Source organism: Lissotriton vulgaris, chromosome 3_1 (assembly GCF_964263255.1).
Source record: "Lissotriton vulgaris chromosome 3_1, aLisVul1.2, whole genome shotgun sequence".
Taxonomy (NCBI): domain Eukaryota; kingdom Metazoa; phylum Chordata; class Amphibia; order Caudata; family Salamandridae; genus Lissotriton; species Lissotriton vulgaris.
This window is the reverse complement of record NC_141689.1, coordinates 1311264557-1311285541: the sequence shown is the minus strand read 5'-3', so window position 1 is coordinate 1311285541 and position 20985 is coordinate 1311264557. Positions and strand designations below refer to the sequence as shown.

The 20985-nt window shown below is 43.5% G+C and overlaps 1 protein-coding gene across 2 annotated transcripts in view; it reads right to left on the bottom strand.

Annotated features, from left to right (window-relative positions):
* The window catches only part of SHROOM3 (shroom family member 3), a 433148-nt gene that overhangs the window by 243445 nt on the left and 168718 nt on the right, over window positions 1-20985 (bottom strand). For both annotated transcript variants that reach the window (XM_086961784.1, XM_086961785.1), the window contains exon 3: window positions 8653-8784. In XM_086961784.1, coding sequence (XP_086817910.1) covers window positions 8653-8711 — 59 coding nt within the window. In that variant the 5' untranslated portion in view covers window positions 8712-8784. The remainder of the gene's footprint in view (window positions 1-8652; window positions 8785-20985) is intronic.

Sequence of the window (20985 nt, the reverse complement as noted above, 5' to 3'; positions counted from 1 at the left end):
ATCCTACTTCAAAGTTAGGGATCAGTCTACGAGTTCTACTACACAAATAGAGGGAAGTGCTATTACAGTGCCCTTAAAAAATCGGTTTGGGCCTTTGGAAAGTCTATTTAACATGGAAGACGGGCAGCTGGATCCATTAAACGGAGGGGCAATAAGTGAAGAGGTTGGGGGTATAGAGACTTTGGTAACATCAGATTCAGAGCATCAACAGGTTCAATTAAATCACCCAGAACATATAAGCTCGAATGCATCCCCCATACTTTCTACTCCCTCTTCCACTTCCCTACCTCTCTCCCCCTATCTCTTCCCATAAGACTCTCCCCCCCTCTATCCCTTCCCATAAGACTCAGACCTGCGACAAAGCATTAGGCACACAAGACACCAGACCTAAGAAACCTCTAGTAACAGCTATGCCTTCACTAAATGGCTCAATAGGAACCCAAGAAGGAACCACGAATCAGGGTTCCTATAAAGATAGGAACCCAGAGCCCGCCTCTTCCAGATCAAGACGAGGATCAGAAGAATTAAGTGAGCAAGATGGCGACCGATTGAGACATCTTTTTCAGTCTTTAAGGGGGGACATGATGTCTAAATTTGAGATATCTGAGAACAATCAAAAGACAATACACGACAGATTCGACCTTCTGGAGTCCAAGCTAGATGATGTTATTTGTCGTACTGGGAAATTGGAAACGGAAGTGGTAGCATTAAGTAAATCTGTACAAGGAAACTCAAAAGATATTGATACCCTGAGAGCGCAAAATAGATCTCTGGTTACAGATGTCGAGAGATTAGAAACTCAGGCCCGAAGAAACAACCTGAGGATTCTGAAGATACCAGAGGGCGAGGAACTGGAAGACATTAAGGGATTTGTTTGTCGGCTTCTCAGGGAAGGAGTCTTAAAAGACCGTCCTGATATAGATCTGGAGCGGAAATCCAAAGAGTACACAGAGACCCCTTCAAGAGACACACAGATAGGAAAGCCCCTGGAAAGATATTGGTACATTTTCAAACTTTCAGTGTCAAGGAGCTTATTTTAGGGAGATGTCTGTCAAAAATTGATCTTCGTTACCGGTCTAATCCCTACCTCATCAGGTCAGACCTAGGAGCCAGAACTGCACAGAGACAATGGGAGCTCGGCACTAGAATGCCAGAATTGAGATCACTAGGAGCCCATGTGCAGATGAGGTTCCCCGCTCTACTTAGAATTATGTGGAAAAATAAGACCTACAGCTTCTCACAGCCTGATGAGGTAGATAATCTTTTTGGTCGAATGAGAGAAAATCAAGAAAATTAGTGAGGAGTAAGACAAGATACTCATATTACAGTTGGATCAAAAAAAAAAAATTTTTAAAGGGGAAAATTGAATTAAGGACAATATAAACAATTGAAGTTGATTTAACATATGTCGTGACACAATGTATTGATACACTAAAGGGGAAAGGGAAATCACTAGGTACTATACTTTACTCGCTGTAAAAAGACTAGTTTAAGTTTGGACTCAGTCAGAGGATCCTCCTTGGAGCTCCAAAGGCGATGTCATCGTCTGGTATGTTGGGGGGGGTTCCTCTGGGGGGAGGGAGTACACTGGGTGGAGGGAGCCGTGGGAGAAAAGACAAAAAAAAAAATCCTCATATATAGAAAAAATCCATTTACACAAAGCTCAGGATGGGTGCGAGATCATAGTTGGGTTATGAGTAAGGCATATAAGCTTAAAGCCCTTTCATGGAATGTAAATGGATTGGGGGAAAAAAGGAAACAGACCCGGATCTGTGAATTTTTAAGGGACTCAGATGCACATCTTATAATGCTTCAGGGGACCCATTTAGAGGCAGACGCTTGTAGCTCACTTTTTAAGAAATTGAGGTGGGTGCAGGAAATTATATGCTCAAGGGGGGTCACAATTATAATTCGCGCAAATAGTGGGATTAGTTTGAAAAAATACGAGACAGATCAGACAGGAAGATGGTTGGTAGCAGCCATATCTATTCAAAATATTCCCTATACACTTGCAGTATATTATGGCCCAAATGGCGATTACCCCCGCCGCTTCTTAAGTTAGCGACAGCTCTATTGGGGACAACTGGCCCATTAATTTTGGGAGGTGACTTTAACTTGGTATTCGATCAGACACTAGACAGAACCTCCAAAGCCAAGTATCATGCTCCCACAAAATCACTTTCTACCTTAGGCGGTATAATGAAAGACTTTAGTTTCTTAGATGTATGGAGGAAGAAATATAGGTCTACACAGGGATTTACTTTCTACAGTAAAAAATACAAAAACTATTCAAGGATTGACCATTTCTTAGTTGATCAGCATCTTATTACAGACATTAGTTCTCTCTCGTTTACACCAGTTGGGATGTCAGACCATGCAGTCTTGGAACTGGTATTTTTATTAAACTTGAGCCCCTTAAATATCAGATGGACTTTGGAAAGGTCATTGTTACTCAGTGACCAGGTAAAAAGAGAAGTTAAAGAAAAAACCACAGAATTTTTCGCAATAAATTCAGGCTCCTCTACCCCTCAGGTTGTTTGGGAAACTTATAAGGCTTTCTTGAGAGGGGTTTTGAGTTCCCTAATGGCCCACAAAAGAAAGGCTATAAAAGTCAAGAGAAGGGAAGATCTAGCAGCAATAACTAGAAAAGATTCTGAGTTACAAAGCGCCATCTTATCAAACTCCGAGAGGGTCCAGGCTTTAGAGAAGGAGCTTATAGAGTTGCAACTTCAGCTTAAAGTCTGTGATGAGAAAACTATAAAAGAAAAATGGGAGACCAGTAAATTAAAGAACTTTCAATATGGTGAAAAATGCGGAGCCCTCCTAGCTTGGAAATCTAGAGAGGAAAGAACTAGGAACAATATCAAAGTTTTAATTCAAAGAGAGACAGGAGATCCGATTGAGGAAGACGCTGATTTTAGAGATGAAGCCAGGAGCTTCATGAAAAGTCTCTATATTGAAGACAAAGACCCAAAGTTAGAAGAGATAGAAACCTGGTTGCTCCATAAAAATCTACCTCAAATTTCTGATCTGGATAAAAGATATCTAGAAAGTGAGATCACGGAGGGGGAAATATTAAACCAATTAAAGAAAATGAAGCGGGGTAAAGCGCCAGGTTCGGATGGGCTTCCGGTCGAGCTCTATTTAGATTACACAGAACAACTGTCACCCGTACTTACAACACTCTTTAATCATTTACTATCTCATGGTTACAGTATACCCCTTACTTGGGCTGAAGCCACAATAACGCTTATTGCAAAACCTAATAAAGACCCCAAGAAAATAGAGTCTTACAGGCCAATCTCTCTCCTAAATACAGACATGAAACTATATTCCGGGATCTTAGCGACCAGACTCGCGAAGATAATAAAATCTACAATCCATACTGATCAAAGGGGCTTTATTCCAGGAAGACAATTAAATGAATTAACTTTTCAAGTGATAGGAGCTATAGATTACGCTAAAGATAAATTACTCCCGTTAGCCTTGGTCGCGATTGACGCGGCCAAAGCCTTTGATCAGGTCAATTGTAATTATCTTTGGGCCACAATGACTGCATTTGGGTTCCCCCCAGTGTTTATAAAGGGTATTAAATCACTGTATCATAACCCAACGGCAAAAGTATTGGTTAACGGGGCATTATCTGATTGGTTTGACATAACTCGAGGAACCAGACAGGGTTGCCCCTTATCCCCTCTTTTGTTTGATATTTTTATGGAGCCTTTTGTTTGTGGTATTAGAAGGGACAATGTAATTCAACCTTTTAGGATGGCTAACTTGGAGGTAAAAACTGCCCTATATGCTGATGATCTCCTCTTATATACCTCTAACCATACTGAAGCTATACCCAGGCTATTTTACCTGGCAGAGGAATTTGGAAAACTGTCAGGTTACCAGATCAACAAGGAGAAGACAGAGATAATGGGGTGGAATAATAATACTCCCATACAGGGGGTGAAACAAAAAATGCGATATTTGGGAATTTATTTAACTCAAGATTTAAAGAATATACCGATAGTTAGTTGGCAGACTGTCGTCAAAGACATTACTAAAACATTAACAAGATGGGGCAATCTACCATTAAATATATATGGACGAGTTAATCTCATTACAATGACCATACTCCCCAAATTGACCTTTCTTTATAATACCATCCCTTTGTCCTTCTCGCCAAAAGATATTACTAACCTCCAGGGTAAGATTGGATCTTTTATCTGGGCCTGTAAATCCTCCAGGATAGCCTGGAAAAAATTGAGGAGGGGCTTAAAAATTGGAGGTCTGGCTCTACCGGACTTACTATTATATTGTCATGCTTTCCATTTCAAAAACTTTAGGTTACTTGCTAACACACTATATGCATCTTCACAGGGCCATCTGTTCCAGGCTTTATTGCACGATCTACCATATGGCCATGATTTTTTTTAATTTAAGTTTGGCGACCAGAAATTTTTTAAGAAAGTTCGTATTAAGATCCTACAGACCGCACTTAAAAACTGGGGGTTTATCCGAAAGGTATTGGGAATTCCCTACTATCATACGAACACCCCAATATGGGATTCTCCGGGCACTCCTGCGTGTCTTCAAGATCAGCTCTCACTTCCTTTGAGAACAGCTGGAATATTGAAATGGGGGGATTTATGGGTAGACTCGGGCCTTATGGACTGGAACTCCCTAACATTACTCACAAATGGGCTACTGACCAGATTTAAATTCTACCAATTATCTGCTTGGTGGTCAAGCTAGACCTTACAGTGGGAAAAAGATACTGGTCTTCTGGATGCAATTCGTAGGGGGGGGGGGGTGGATCAGAGAAGTATCATTCTGGTATAAACTGTTAACTACTGATGAAGAGAACAATTTACATCTTGATCTGACTAGCCTTGGGGGAACATAATAGCTGAATCCCTTAAGAGCGCGGTAAAATCTGGTCAGACTCTTTTACTTTATCCCAGAAATTAATCAAACCGCTAATCTAAGGCGAAATCATTTATTTAGGGCTTACAGAGTATCTTGGACCCCGGCTAAATTATACAAGATAACACAAAACAACTACTACTGCCCCCGCTGTAAACTCATAGCAGCAGATGATATCCATATATTTTTGGAATGCCCGGAGATCCAGGAGTACTGGAGAGTGATAGTTGGCTTCCTGGGCGAGGTACTAACAACAACCATTTTATGTACACCCAGGTTAGTCTTTTTCGGTTTACCTTATGACTATAATATCAATAATTTACATTCACAGTTTATCTTCTATGTAATGGTTATTGCCAGAAATATGTAAAGAATGGAAGTCAGCTGCTCCTCCCAGATTTGCAGAGTGTCTAAAAAATATAATGGAAGTCTGTAAGATGGACATGGTTGGTCGCGGTGGAAATACTGAGAATGTATGGTCAAAACTGAAGGTCTGGTCTAACAAGTAAACGGTCCGATGATTATGCCAGAGGTTGTGTCGGTCCTGTCCTCCCCTGGTATGAAGTATACCACCATATGTCGTGGGAGTTGGATAAGGAAACAACCTACCTCTTGGACATTCCTGTCCGTTAGATACTGACCCTGGGGTGGATACAGAAATGTTAGTATAAAAGGCGACAGTGAGACCCATCTAGAGCATACAAAATCTGGTGGCATATATGAGGACAAAAAAAAATGTTTTAAAGAAAAAAGAAAGGGGGAATTAAGAAGCTAGTTGTCTTTTGGAGAATGCTTTTCTTAGGACAAGAACCCCCACTCACCTGAAGGTGATGTGCTTCATCATTAGGTTCCCTCCTCACACCTGCGCAGCAATGTGCCTAGTGTGGCTACAACTCTCTGATGGAGAGGACCAGAGGTTTTTAAGGTTAGATAAGCAATGTGTTTAGAATGGGAGGCAGAGTGCAATTGAAAAGAAGAAGTGGTATGGATAGAACCATCTCCTGGTGGGCTGAAAATCAATTTTATTCTGGTGCCCATACTGCATAGGGTTAAAAAAGCAAGAAATGACAAGGAGTTTGAAAACAATACTCCCTTTAGGATGTCAACATGCTTCTACCTAAGTGTGACCCTGAATAGGGTAAAAGGGCATTCGACAGGACCAAAGTTGTACAGTCATTCTGCAAATATAATATAATACCGGCCCTCACAAAGGTAAGCCAGGTGACACAGAAGATGGCCTTGAATATCTAGATAACGAGGTCCACCGTCGGTCCGTAATGTAATTGTTCTATTCACTCTCAAGCCTCAAAACACAGCAAGAACCTCAGAGTTCTATTGCGACTGCCAGTTCCCTCAATGTCATACATGACAAGAGAACTTTTCTGTGTATTCAATGAAAAAGACCAAGCATGTTTTGGTGACTCAGTGTTAATTCAAAGAGTATTAAAATGTTGCTTACCAGTAAAAATAAATGTAATGTCTGGTATCTTCATATCGGCTGAATCCTAAATTACATATGGACTTTAGACAGCCAGGTAGTCACTAGGGGAGAGTTAAACTATTTTTGAAAATATGTGAAACCGGCGGGTCTATTTAATTTGCCTGTAGAGTGAAACTGGGAAATAAAAACCAGCCAATGTTTGCCCCTAAGGCAAATACAAAAAATGCGTGGATACTGAGATTTGGACATTTCTTGTGGTTCTCTCTGGCAAAGCAAGGATCAAGGAGAAACACAAAAACTGCCAGAACCACCCACGAACCAGGCAGTTTACATGGTCATATGGTTCTAACTGGATCTCGTTATGCTGGTGAGAACCACAAGAATAGCCCGACATTTCCTAAATCAGTCAAATGCCGGTCGGTTCTCAGTGCGTGGTAAGCAGAAGGGTAATACTGATGGAATTAAACAAATATATATTTTGCCTGGCACTAGCAGTGACACAGAGCTAACTGTACATTCTTCACTGACATTGCTAGGCATTGCACAACTGCATCACAGCACCAGCATTTCACATCTGCACCACAGCACCAGCATTGCAAAACTGCATCACAGCACCAGCACTGCACAACTGCATCACAGCATCAGCATTGCACAACTGCATCACAGCACCAGCATTGCACAACTGCATCACAGCACCAGCATTTCACATCTGCAACACAGCACCAACATTGCACAACCGCATCACAGCACCAGCATTTCACAACTGCATCACAGCACCAGCACTGCACAACGGCATCAAGGCACCAGCATTTTACAACTGCATCACAGCACCAGTATTGCACAACGGCATCACAGCACCAGCACTGCACAACTGCATCACAGCACCAGCACTGCACAACAGCATCACAGCACCAGCATTGCACAACGGCATCACAGCACCAGCATTTCACATCTGCAACACAGCACCAGCATTGCACAACCGCATCACAGCACCACCAGCATTTCACAACTGCATCACAGCACCAGCACTGCACAACGGCATCACAGCACCAGCATTTTACAACTGCATCACAGCACCAGCATTGCACAACGGCATCACAGCACCAGCACTGCACAACTGCCTCACAGCACCAGCACTGCACAACTGCATCACAGCACCAGCATTGCAGAACTGCATCACAGCACCAGCACTGCACAACAGCATCACAGCACCAGCACTGCACAACTGCATCACAGCACCAGCATTGCACAACGGCATCACAGCACCAGCATTTAACAACTGCATCACAGCACCAGCATTTCACAACTGCATCACAGCACCAGCACTGCACAACGGCATCACAGCACCAGCATTTCTCAACTGCATCACAGCACCAGCACTGCACAACGGCATCACAGCACCAGCATTTTACAACGGCATCACAGCACCAGCATTGCACAACGGCATCACAGCACCAGCACTGCACAACTGCATCACAGCACCAGCACTGCACAACTGCATCACAGCACCAGCATTGCAGAACTGCATCACAGCACCAGCACTGCACAACTGCATCACAGCACCAGCATTGCACAACGGCATCACAGCACCAGCATTTTACAACGGCATCACAGCACCAGCATTGCACAACGGCATCACAGCACCAGCACTGCACAACTGTATCACAGCACCAGCACTGCACAACTGCATCACAGCACCAGCATTGCAGAACTGCATCACAGCACCATCACTGCACAACAGCATCACAGCACCAGCATTGCACAACAGCATCACAGCACCAGCATTTAACAACTGCATCACAGCACCCAGCAAAGAGTTGTGACTAAATAGCGGTGGTTTCTGGTGAATTCGAAGTGCCTTTGGCGCTTGCCCTCTGACTTGAAGTTGATGCAGGTGGGTTTGAAGGGGAAATCAGGTGTTTTCAATTAGAACACGCAAAAGAAGTTATGGGGATGGTTGGTTGTGGAGAAAGGCCGGAAAATTAAAACTGGAGCTGCAGCAATGATTCTGGCTCTTACTGGTCATCACAACAATAGCACAGAGGGTGTGCACTGAGCTGATGCAGGGTGGGCCCGGGGTGTCGATCGTGCATGGTCAAAGGAGGCTCTGGCTACTGATTTCAATAGGCTACTTGCACATCTTCCAGCCCTGGCCAGAGAATGGTAGCCTTCGCAAACACGTGGAACAGGACCGAGCCAGAGCTAGAACAGGCCATCACTTATGACCAGCTCACATCACTATCCACACAGGGACCGGCTACGGCTGTTCTCTTCAGACAGCTGCCTCCCCTTCTCACCTGGAATGGTAGGTGTGGTGCCAAGGCGTCCCCAGCGTGCCCTGGGATATTTGCATCATGCTGGGATCGGATTGGTTCTCCAGGAACTCCGCAGAAGGACTAGGGTGAGGCTGGGCTGCTGCTTCCCTAATTCTGGGTAGAAACGAAAGAGGAGGAGGAGGTCAAAGGTAAGAAAGAGCAATTGCAACATTTGCTGGTGAGCACAGTAACAGTAAAATACACATTGCAGAAACTGTTCGTTCCTAAAAGTTTACGGATTACTTATCTAACCTTTGCATATCTACATTGAATGAGGGCAAGCAACATACAAACAAAGCACTTATTACAATGGATTGCTTAATTGATTATACAGCTGTGCTCTCGCAACTACTTAAGGATATCAACATTCAGTACAATGACAATTGAAAAACAATAATGTAGAAGCAGATTCTTTGGTGTGTTTCTTGTCACTGCAAAATGACGATTTAATATGTCCAGACTTGAAGCCGCTCACGGAAAACGGCGACCGGGAAACTCAAGAGGAGGGATACCGCACCATCGCGCATCGCGTATGAAGAAACGCACCCGTTTTATTTTGTGTCTAATCTAATGGTTCCCCTCCCGGCACGGCTATCCACTTACCCTTATTAAGCTTACTCTTGAAATAACTCGGCCAACCCAGTGGATAAAACATAGTAGTGAAATCACTCTAGTGTTCCATACCAATTGAACATACAGTCTCATCAATGTCTACACAAGAATAGACAGAAACTAGTGGTTAGAATATTCTCCACTAGTCCTTATATTGTCAACTCAAGCACCAGACTATCCTCAACTCACTTTCTCTGAGTTGAACATAAAGCCCTGAAGAGTCGTGTTTACTCACCCGTACACGACGAAACACGTGTCGGCTTACTGTGACTGTGCTTCAAGTCTGGACATATTAAATCGTCATTTTGCAGTGACAAGAAACACACCAAAGAATCTGCTTCTACATTATTGTTTTTCAATTGTCATTGTACTGAATGTTGATATCCTTAAGTAGTTGCGAGAGCACAGCTGTATAATTGTTACCAAGTCTCTGACTTCATTGGACGGTTAAGGGTGTTCTCCGTCTGCTCTTCACGCACTACCTCTGACTTACTCATACCACACACTGTTACGTAGAAATTTAGGCAGAGCGCCCTAAATATCTGAACTCTTCTAAAAACCCTGACCGTGGATTGCTTAATTGATTCAGTGCGCTTATAAAGAGCACTCACACGCGGGCAGGATGCCTTGGCGTTGAAAACCTTTTGTTGCAGTTTAGAATAAGTGTGCCTTCCACAGGCACCTGGACCTTAGCAAACTGGTACAAGTGTGAAGAAGGGCTGGGAGGCTATGGCCGCCGAGGGCTGCTTGAACACAACATTGGCTTTGGCCCTATGAAACAAGTTTAATTTAAGAGTAAAGATGTAGTGGCCTTAAGGTCTCCATAGAGACAACGGACAGTAGTGGCTGATTTCCGAATAAGGTAATGGCATCTGAATGAAGAGACGATAGGCTAACATGCGCTGGTCATGAATGGGTGACTGAAGTAGGACTAACTGTTTGAGAAAGGAATGCCCAGACGTGGGTCCCTTGCTGACTTTACCACTGGATTCAAGCTAGCCTGGCTGATGAGGGGTGATGCCCCAAAACCGGTCCCAGAATGCTTGTTTCCGGTTCAGGGAGGACCTGGCTTGGCAGTTCAGGCTGGACTGTTCCCATGAGGCACAGGGTCAAGACTAATTTGCATATGACTGGGTTTAAACTGGGGTGGCATGGTGAGCAAAAGAACAATGGACTTAACCCAGATCTCTTGACTAGGGGTGAATGTTTGCATTGTTTAGCATTCCGTCTATCATTTGTTTTTCTTACTGACTTCAGGGACATCATCCTTTTGGCATTGGCAACAGACGAACCGGATTACTCAATTCCTATCTGTCTCTGCGTGATTAATTTACACTGGGCTGGAGTAAGAACCAAAAGCAGTACTGGCACATATTGTAAGACCAGCCCAACTACTGCAGGCAGCAAGCAAGCCCTACAAGGGAAGCTTGATGGGGGAGGGGTTCTCTCCACAAGTAAGGTTTGAACAAAATGGAGAACATTATGCACTTAACAACGCACTTATCACTGTATATTTAATTCCCATAACTTTTAAAGCATAGCAAATTGTGACCTTAGAGTCCCCCATTATACTCAGCCATGGTGTACTGACTCTTAAGGAGAACAGACAAAAAGGCTGTCAAGTACGAACGTATGAATCTAAACATAACATGTCTAATTTATGGTGCTAAGGATCCTTCTTAACCACAGGCCTACCTGCTGGGAGCTGAGCGAGGATCGGTGCCTCTCGTGAGAGATAACACATGATGCGTAAAGACAGGTGTTATAGAAAGCACTTCGTCATGCTGTGCATGGTGACAGTTGGTTTTACATTCTGTTGCATCTTTGCCACTATGTTAGTGTGGCATCACAGTTGGAATTCAAATGGTGTCATGCTGCCTTGCCATAGATGAGGTAAGGGAAAGGAAGGGGTGGGAATCCTGCCACAATCATGTGACTCACCACTTCCCAGATACAGGAATATCTGTCCTCTACTGCATTCTCATCTCTGCCTGCGTGCTCGCTTGTTTGTGCTCGCAAAAAAGCAACGGTAGGCAAGCCACTGAAAGCACGAGCCAGGCTCGAGCCGGAAGCCGGGCTCTGGTTCCGCTCAAGGTCCTTTTGGAACCTTGAGCCTATAGTGAGCCAAGCTTTTATGTGGCTTCAGCCTGCCTCCCTCGCTTTACCCTCATGCACAAAGAGGTCAAAACAAAGCTTTAACATTTGAGGTAATAATGAGAGACAAACAGATACCCATTTAGTGGCTGATAAGTAAATAGTGAAACATGAAAACCTCGATTAAATGATGCTTGCCGACTTGACAAAACTGTCTGATCTTAGGGAAATGCTTAATTTCACCAATCCTCCTTTTCTTCATTTTCGAATAAGAAAAAACTTTCCATTACATGACATCTACCAAACCCTATGGTGCAATGTAACTATGTTCAATGGTTGTTAATTTGTTAACTCCAAGACCTCTACCCCTGCCGTTTGTTCTACGTAAAAATACCTTTCTTAAGTTTGTATCACTGTAAAGTGCACTGATACCCCAATGGTAGACTGCAGCTGTAAACAATGTAAAATGAATACATACTAATAAATAGATAAACCATCAAAAAATAACAAGATCTTATAATGTATGGCTAACTAGGGCCCAGAGACAAAGAAAAGCAAACAGAGAGCTTGCGCTCGTCCGGAACATCACCTATGGACTTAGAAACTTTTCTGGAGGTTGTTGCAGTTCAGCAGCCAAAACAGGGGGCCTTATCCTGGAAGGCGTCATTGAGTTCTGATACCTGTGATGTGAAGGCCCACCGGAGCAGGCATTAATGAAGTGAAAAGCTCAGGCTGAATAATGATACTTTTGAAGTTGCATGACAAACCCAGTTCAATGGCTGCAGATGGATCCTTAGGTCCTCTGCTGGAAGTCTGCAAGGCTCCAAAGAGTTCCACAGATAAAGGTATACTTGCCACACAAGCATTTCCCAGGAATTGGTACTGATTAAAACCTGCACAGGTCACTCACACGTAGCTACCGGGGATTACTCAGTCCTACCCAATATGTCCAAAGTCTCCCCATTCATCTCCGGTAAATTACAAGTCTTTCTAGCAGGGAGCACGCTTCCTGTGCTCCAGGGCCTACAGGCTCTTGACAGTTTCTGCTCAAGATGGAGGTTCCAAAGCCGGTTGTAGGCTACGAACAAAGACTGAGACGCCAAAGTCACTCGGATTTTGTTCAACAGAAGTTGTGGAGCTGGTCCTTTGAGTCAGATATCAGTTGACGGTTAGGGCAATTCTTTTCATTTTTCATATTCTCTCCGTGAGGGGAATGAGGGATTTTATATCTTCCAGGCTTGAACTGAATTGTTGTGATTCTATCATGTGCTACTTAATAAGGAGAGGCCAGTATGTCACTGGAGGTACAACTACATTAATTCGGAGCAGGATATTATGTGCCCCTGAAGGGTTGAATGCTCTGTGCATAATCGCCATGCATCACTCCTCTCCCCATTCTCATTGGTCTGGTTTGTTCCCTATGCAGGAGACTTGTATCACTAGTCACCTGACAGATGCTCTGCACATTTTGACCCACAGTGGCACCCTTTTATCGTTTGTGACTGCGATCCCCATTACCAGACCATAATATGACTAGCAGTTGGTGTCAACCAAACTATAGCCGTGAGGTACACATTTTTAACCTACATGCCAAAGTGGACAGATTACCTACTGGTTCCCCCGGTTTAATCTGGGCAGTCTGTCATGACGGATTCCCCTAAATCTCCGAAGTGCCAAAGGTATTTATGTGAGGAAGTGCTACAAAAATATAAGTGGTGGGGTAATCCAGTCTGCGGTCTTTTAAGTGGATATGTAGCTTGAAGGATGAGGAATGCTTCGTATGTTTTTTTTTATTTCAAGTTTTCACTGTTAGAAAAACATTTAACAACAGATATGCACAGGTGATGCGTTGCTACATTAAACATGCAATCTCACATGTTAAGAGGCATATTAGCATACCTGGATTTAGAAGATAAGTAGTAGGAAACAGCATACACAGCAGTCTTATTTCCACAAGGTGTCATGTTGTGAATTGCAGTGTTAGAAAAAACATACAAGGTTCAGCAGACAATTATATAATACGTTTTAGAGTTACGTATCTGCAATATTCATATACAATTGAAAGGAGAATCGTTCTTAGATTGTAATAGTTATCAGTGCAAGTAAATGTCACGTAGATCTGAGTAGGGTGGCAGTGTTACAGCATGCAATTCAAGCGGTTCACGGCAATGGCATGTCCTTAAACCAGGTCTTGCAAGTGGGATTGCCACAAATGCCCCAATGACACACCACAGATTGCTTCATCTTAAGTGGTGCCAGTGCAGGGCATTTCCTCACTTCAGCAGGAATGTTTACTAGGCAAATACAGGGATCAATTGATATAGGGTATTCTTCCATATTTGCTAACATGTCCAGTACATCTAACCAGTCTTTATTGATGGGAGGGCAGGGCCACATCAGGTGCAGAAATGCTGCATTTGGAGCATGGCATCTATGGAATTCGGAGTCCTCTCTAAGCCCACATTTCAACAAACTCAAAGGCAAATTACATGTTCTATGCAGGAACTTGAAATAGATAATCCTAAACCTAATACAGGGTGAAATTACACCTGTTTGTGCAAAGCAGAAGGACCACTCCTCAGAAATTTGATGTTGAAGGTATCTGTTCCACTGTATCCCTAGGTGTGGGCTTTAATCGCCTGCATTTAGGTATAGAGCTGTCTCGCCTTGTGTTTAGCAATTCAGCTGCTACCAGCATTTTTAAGGGCTGGGAAGTGAGGGGGTTCACATGGAAATGTGGAGTAGGCATCTCTTCATCTGCCCTCATGCGGTAACATAGGAAATTCTCTAGTGGCATTTGCGTTCATTTTTAGGCAAATTGGGCCAATGTAACAAATTATCCATTGGGTTATATGCCCCTAATTTTTAAGAGTTAAATAGATCACAAAATATTCAATGATCTACCTTTGTAGTGGGTGATTATAATGGATGAAGCAAGAGTGGCAAACTTGGCGAGCATAACAGCTCCAAATGGTCTTTCATGCATAGTTTCCTCCATGAACGCATGGTGCATGTTGTGGTGCGGATCTTGGAGCTAATGGTTAGTTGGTCCTTGAAGTATTGCTAATTGCAATGATGCAGGCAATGTGTTGTCTTTCTCAAATGCAATATGAGAACATTTAGGAGGCGGGAAGAACCAATATTGTGTTTTGTGCCTTTGGGCAATAATAATGCAATTCCAGATGCTGCAAAGCCACCTTTCTTTTATGGAATGGTGAGGGTTTCTCATTTCAATCTGGGATGTTTGCCAGCCCAAGCAAGACTGACATGAGCGATCCAAGTCTGTTAAGGAAGTACTGTGACAGGAGTATGGGAATGTTAATGAATAGGTGAAGAAATTTGAGAATTAATATTTTCATAAGGATCACTCTGGACATGAAGGAAAGGAGTTGGGAGAACCTCTTTTCTACTTGTGTTTCCATGTTAGGGATAGAAACACCACAGTTTTTCATAATAAAATCATAGGCAGCCAACAACAAATCCAGCTTTGAAAACAAAATGTGAACCAATGATGTGAAAGTACCCTCCCTCACTCCCTTATTTCTAACTCTGCAAATATCCAGCAGTTTGTGGGTGTTTGTGAAAGAGCGAAGATGGAGGATATTGCTCTATCACAGTGTGTTGTTGTAGCTGATCCGTCAGCTGTGAAGTCAGTTTAATTGTGAGGAAAGTAATATTTTGTTCCAGCATATTCCAGCATATGCCCATGGGCCATATGCATTTGTAGTTGTGACACATTTTCCATGTAGGACACCCTGAACAGCAGTACATCTTCCATGATCATCCATAATTGTGTGCATTGAGTGACAAGGAACGCATCTGTTTTTTACTAGTATAATCACATCAAGGGCATAGGAAGAATAGGAGGTCACATAAGGGCAAGTGTAACCCACTGCTTAGTTGTTAGTATGTTTAGTCATTTGAGCTAGGTACATTTCCTGTAGAAGTGTGTGGGAAAATGCCCCCTCCCTCACGTTTTGCCTAGTTTTGGATGCACCTTTGACTGAAGTGTACTGGGTCCCTGCTCACCAGGTTCCCAATACCAGTGTTCTTTCTCAAAACTGTACCAAAACTGGCACAACTTCAGCAACCCCAATAAGTCCTTAGTAAATGGTGCCCCTGGTACCTAAGGCATTGGAACTAAAGATGGTCCACTCTGGGTGCAGCACAAATTGTGCCACCATAGGGACCCCACCAAGACCATGCAAACTGCAATTGCAGGCTGCGTGTCTTTGCACAGAAAAAAGTGAAGAGTTGACATGGCTTACAGTGCTGTGTGCAATGCCCCTGACACTGCCTGTGGTTTAGATAAGTCACCCCTACCACAGGCCTTATTGCCTTAAAGCAGGGGGCACTATACCATATGTGCGGTCATATCTGCCCCAGTAAATATGACATTACAATATCTAAGTCAATTCTTAGGTCTTGTAGGTCAGCAGGGAAGCCATATAGAGTACCTGGGTTGGACACCCATCATTACAGGATCCCCAGCACCATGATGGCTTCACTGTACTCAGGAATGTTTGCTACCAAACAGTTCCTAAAACAAATAAATACAGAAGCTGTTTAGGCAATATACTACCAAACCTACCACCAGAATGGGATAGGTTTACAGACAATTAGAGTGGTGCAGGGAACCGGAAGTTCAACCCCTTTCAACTTTCAGCAGAGAAAACTCCAAAACATAAACACATTTTAGTGGTTCAGCACCCTTATTTTACAGAGTATATTTCTTAATTTTAGGAGAAGTGTGGCACAATGGTTAGAGCGGCAGACCCTGATGCAGAGGTCTGGCCCGGTACCAGGGTTCAATTCCCGCCTCGGCGGGTCTTGGGCTCAATTTCCTCGGACCTGATAATTCTCGCCTCGGTGCCTATTCTAATCATGGGTCCCACTCTGCAACTCTGGGCAATAGCTTGCTTAATCTCCACAACGGCCCCAGCAGCGCTTGGATGCCTAGCCTCACCTTGGGGGTGCCCAGGAGTGGACATTTCACAGGGAAAAGCCAGGAAGGGTTCCACAGCGGTATGTGTTACAGCGCCAGGACACCCCAGTTGGGGGATTAGTGCTCTTTACAAATTACATTACATTAATATTCCTGAAAATTCAGCATGCTTCTGTTGACATTTTGTACACACAGTGCTTATGATTTAAAATCTTCAATAAATATTTAGACAATAGACCTTTGTTCATTTTCATCTTCTTTTTATTAATCTCCTTAAAAGCAGAAGCCAGCGTGTTTCTTCCTGATGGACTTCTTCAGTGCTCTGATTCCAAACCTTATTAATGATAACACTGTGCTGGTATACTTGTAAATGACATATCAATTATTCTCAAGGAAACTTACGCTTTAAATCCTCTAACGTTAGACCCAAGCATACCAATCCATGCTGCAGGCCACTATGTAGAATGGTTCCAATTTTTTTGAACAAGGGACTGTTCAAAATGTTTTTCAGGTCTTGCTGTTAAATTTTCGTGAGCCAGAGTTTGTGTGCTTCAACCCCAAGTCTGTTCAGCAGTATGTCCTCAAGATTGAAACATTTCCTCTTAATATATCCACACTGGATTTATTATTAAAGCACACAGAAAACATCTTAGAGAGCCCCCTGAAAACCTACCAAGCACTTGTGTGCTCTCTGACTCGTCTTAGCCAGCCTGTCACTAACAGACATGTTTCTGAACTCATGCAATAAGAGCCTTTGCTCTCAGAGGCCAGGAACAATGCCCGCTCTGAGCGGAGGAACTTCATGCCTCCTCCCAGCTAGAATGGCATTCCGAGGTGGGAAGCTTCAAAGGCGATGCCACTTTAAAATGCAATCCAGTCATCTCCAGATAGTGGAGGATGCCAATCCCCCTGTTCTGCTCCACTTTTGGCAGGAGGACAGGTGGATCAATTATTTAGATTAGGAGGTGGTCCCACATTCAGCCAGCATCACCCCTAAGGTGGGGCACCAGTTGTGGACCCCACTTTTTCAGTTTCCTCCATCTTGTTTTAGAGGGCAATAGCCAATAAGGGTCACAAGTGGTCACATAGAGGGTGTAGGCACCCTAAAGTTAGGCAGCCCACTGGTTACTACCTGTCTCCCCCTGTAAAACCCCTAAACTCAGTATTTAGGTGGTACCCCTGGATCCTGAACTTTAGATCCGACGGACCTAATAAGACAACAGACAAAGAAGAGCTGCTGACTCAAGAGCAGAAGACCTACAGCAGAATTTTGTGTGAAACCTTGTCTGCTGCCTCAAAGACTTGACCATCGTGGTGTGCTGTCTTGTCCTGCTGCTGTGAGACCTCCCTGAGCCCTTCCAGCCCTTCAACAATACCCAGAGAATGACCTTAAAGTAGAAGAACTACTACCCTGAAGTCCGCAGTTCCCGATCCCACAGAGTACAGATTACTGTACTGCTGCTCCCCGGCAACTCTGTAGAAGAACCCAAGTAAGAAGAGGAATACCAGCTCTGGTGGGTCAGATCTGTCCCCCCATTGAGTGGAACGGCACCAGGACCTAACGGAGCTGTGCCTAGGCAATACATAAGGTACCAGACCACCTTTAACCCACATAGAGGCAAAGAGTCCAATCTGGACTCCAAATGCCCAAGAAGCAAGCACCCATCAAGGGACGTTGAGATCCCTGAGACTCACTTTTTTAGTGGCCCAGCTGTCCGGAAATCATCCCTGCAACCTGCCTACCCCTGACTGCGTAGTCCATTTTGATGCACAGAGCACGGCTGACCTATCTGCTCTGCATCCAGACTGCAGAGCCTGAGTGCCAATGAACCAGCTGTGCTCCCATGGTCCTGAGGCCCTTGGGACCCGATCCCTCATTTGGGACCCCAGACTTACCTGTGCATCCCCCTATGCAACCAGTTTTTAGGTGGCCCCCCTTCTACGTAGCGCACCAGATACCAACAACCTCAGCACCCTGCTCCTGGCAAAATCCGGGACGCTCCTAACGATCCACTGGTGTAACATTGGACCTGACATTCCCACTTACCTAAATCTAGAAGGTGAACCCCAAGAAACAACTGTACGATTTTCTATCAATTTTTTTATTTTCCTCCATAGCCATCTATTGTGCATAATTGCACATAATAGTGAGTTATTTTCTGAACTTTGAAAATGATAACTAAAAAAGGACTTACCTGTAAACAAAGTTCTTGGTTTGAAATATTATATAAAATCAGTGTTCTTTTTGCAAATTGGTCTCGGATTTATTCCGGAGTGAGTGTCTCATCTGTTGCCTCTGTGAGTACAACAAATGCTTAGCACAATGTACCTCCTTTTAGTACATGATATAGAGAGCCTGCTTCCCACAAAGTGCAACACTGATGTTATGTATCATTCAATATGGTAGTACCTCACAAGTTTTACGTAATACAGTACAAGGTTACTGAAAGTAAAGAAAATAGATCTTGAGTGCTCTAATTGTAGGCCCTAAATTTAGATTTTGCTCTAAATGTACATACAAATTATCTCACTTCTAAACCTTACAGCTAGAACCAAGCAGTGATACTGTATTTGGATGTAATAGAAAAAGTCGTATTTCTTTACTCAAATTTAAATAATTAGTCTATTTACACGTACTTCATTACTATTATTAATACTGTGCATTATATTTGTGCTAACCAAATGTAATGTTCTATCTAATTCCATCCTTTGAGAGTAATGCTAACTTAACTCGCTACCGCTTGAAAGACAAATTCCCAAAATAACCCACATGGCAATTCTGTGAGCTTGCAGTAATAACTGGATCATTTGGTGCCAGGGACAAAGACGATGCTGGTTACATTGTACACCTAGTTTCCCTTGATTGCTACAAGCTCAGGAAAATTTCCTCTTTCCATAAAAGAGTGTGATCACCTCGGCTCCGTGAGTCTTGACCTATAACGACAGAAAGTCAGACAACCGAACCCAAAAAAATCTAAATGGTAAATGATTCAATTGTGAAACAATGTGCAGAATGCCTCTTCCAGAGTCTGGATGCAGTGTGGAACAGCCTGCATCAGACAAAGGGTAAGTGTGAGATGTGAACTGAACAATGTAGCTAACATGGGAGTGGCGGCAGAAATCTCTCCTCCTCATGTTCCTGCAGGAAGGCTGGGGCAGCTGATGGATGTCTGGGAGACCTATAATATCATATCATGATGAGTTTCTCTTAGAGTGTGATTAAGCTAAAAAAGTGGCGAGTGCACTGCCCGCCATATTTAGAGTGCCAGTGAAATCAATGCACTCGTAATACGACAGAGCGTCATCATCTGCCACTTTTGTGGCAGATGTCCCGTATGCTGCTCATTCCACATAACTCCCTACATCTCCCTACTTTCTATTCAGATGCAATAATTTAAATCTGATTTTAGATTTGAGAGCATTTGCCCCAACTATGAAAGCTTCATTTGTGACACAGAAGGGGAATGGGGGACAATTTTAGCCACAGAGAAAAATATTTAGTCTACACAGCTACATAACAGATTTAAAATTGTGACCACCCTGACTAAATTTGGCTTTGGGCCCAAATTCATACAGTGGATCAGACTGCTCTACACTGACCTTTGGGGTCAGGTCAGAGTCAATAATTACACTTCTCAACATTTCCAACTACACCGGGGGACCAGGCAGGGTTGCCCCCTATCGCTGTTATTATTTGCCTTAACTTTAGAGCCACTGGCGCATTGGATCCGCTCTGACCAGTCCATCCGAGGCCTCAGTTGGGCCGAAGGAGTTGTAGATGAAATCTCCCTATATGCAGACGACATATTTTATACAGACCATTGACGTCACTTTCGGTGTAGATATTTTCCTTTAAATTTGCAACATTTAGGCACCTTTTTTGTCTGATGCTCTGACTGGCATTATGGTTTTATTTCTGTAGTCTTTTTATAGTCCACTTCCACTCGGTACTAGTTTTTTGTGAATCATTGCCGTCATTTTCTCTGGCAGGTTGATAAGTGACTGAGAGGATATTTGTGGTCCGCTGTTTCCTACCATTGTCATGTTGGGGAAGAATTGTAAAGGAGGATTTGATTTCTAAATACAGTCAGAAATTGCTGTTATGGAGTAATGCTGGTTTCTAAAATCACCTCTTTCAGAACCCAGTTTACACCTGATTCTGGTCAATCCGGTTGTTTAGGTGTTGGTTGCTTCCCAACGAAGAACCTCTGGCAGATGTCTGTGCTGTGGCATTTCGAACAGGCCATCAGAATAAGCTGGGGTTTTGTTTGAGCGATAGGAGTAATTACTTTTACTTCTTAATTTTTCATAGTTGATGGGTGTTGAGTGATATGTTTATAATTCCTTAATTTTATTGTCATCTCTTGAATGCCTTAGCAGAAACTGTGAGCCATGTTAAGTGATTACCGAAGTCCACAAGCGCTCATTTGGAGTATGCTGAGAAATTGTCAGTATTTACCATCTCATCTTTTGCGCAACCCCTAGGGATGCTATAAGATTTTATTTTTTTTACTGATTTTTTGATGCACATGTGACCTTGCACCCATCCCGTTGCTCCCGCTTGCTGTCCTCCCCCCTCAGTGCTTGTTCCCCTGGACCCCGTTGCTTGTGCTCGCTGTCCTGCCCCCCTTGCTGTCCTGTTGTTGCTTGTGCTTGCTCCCCTG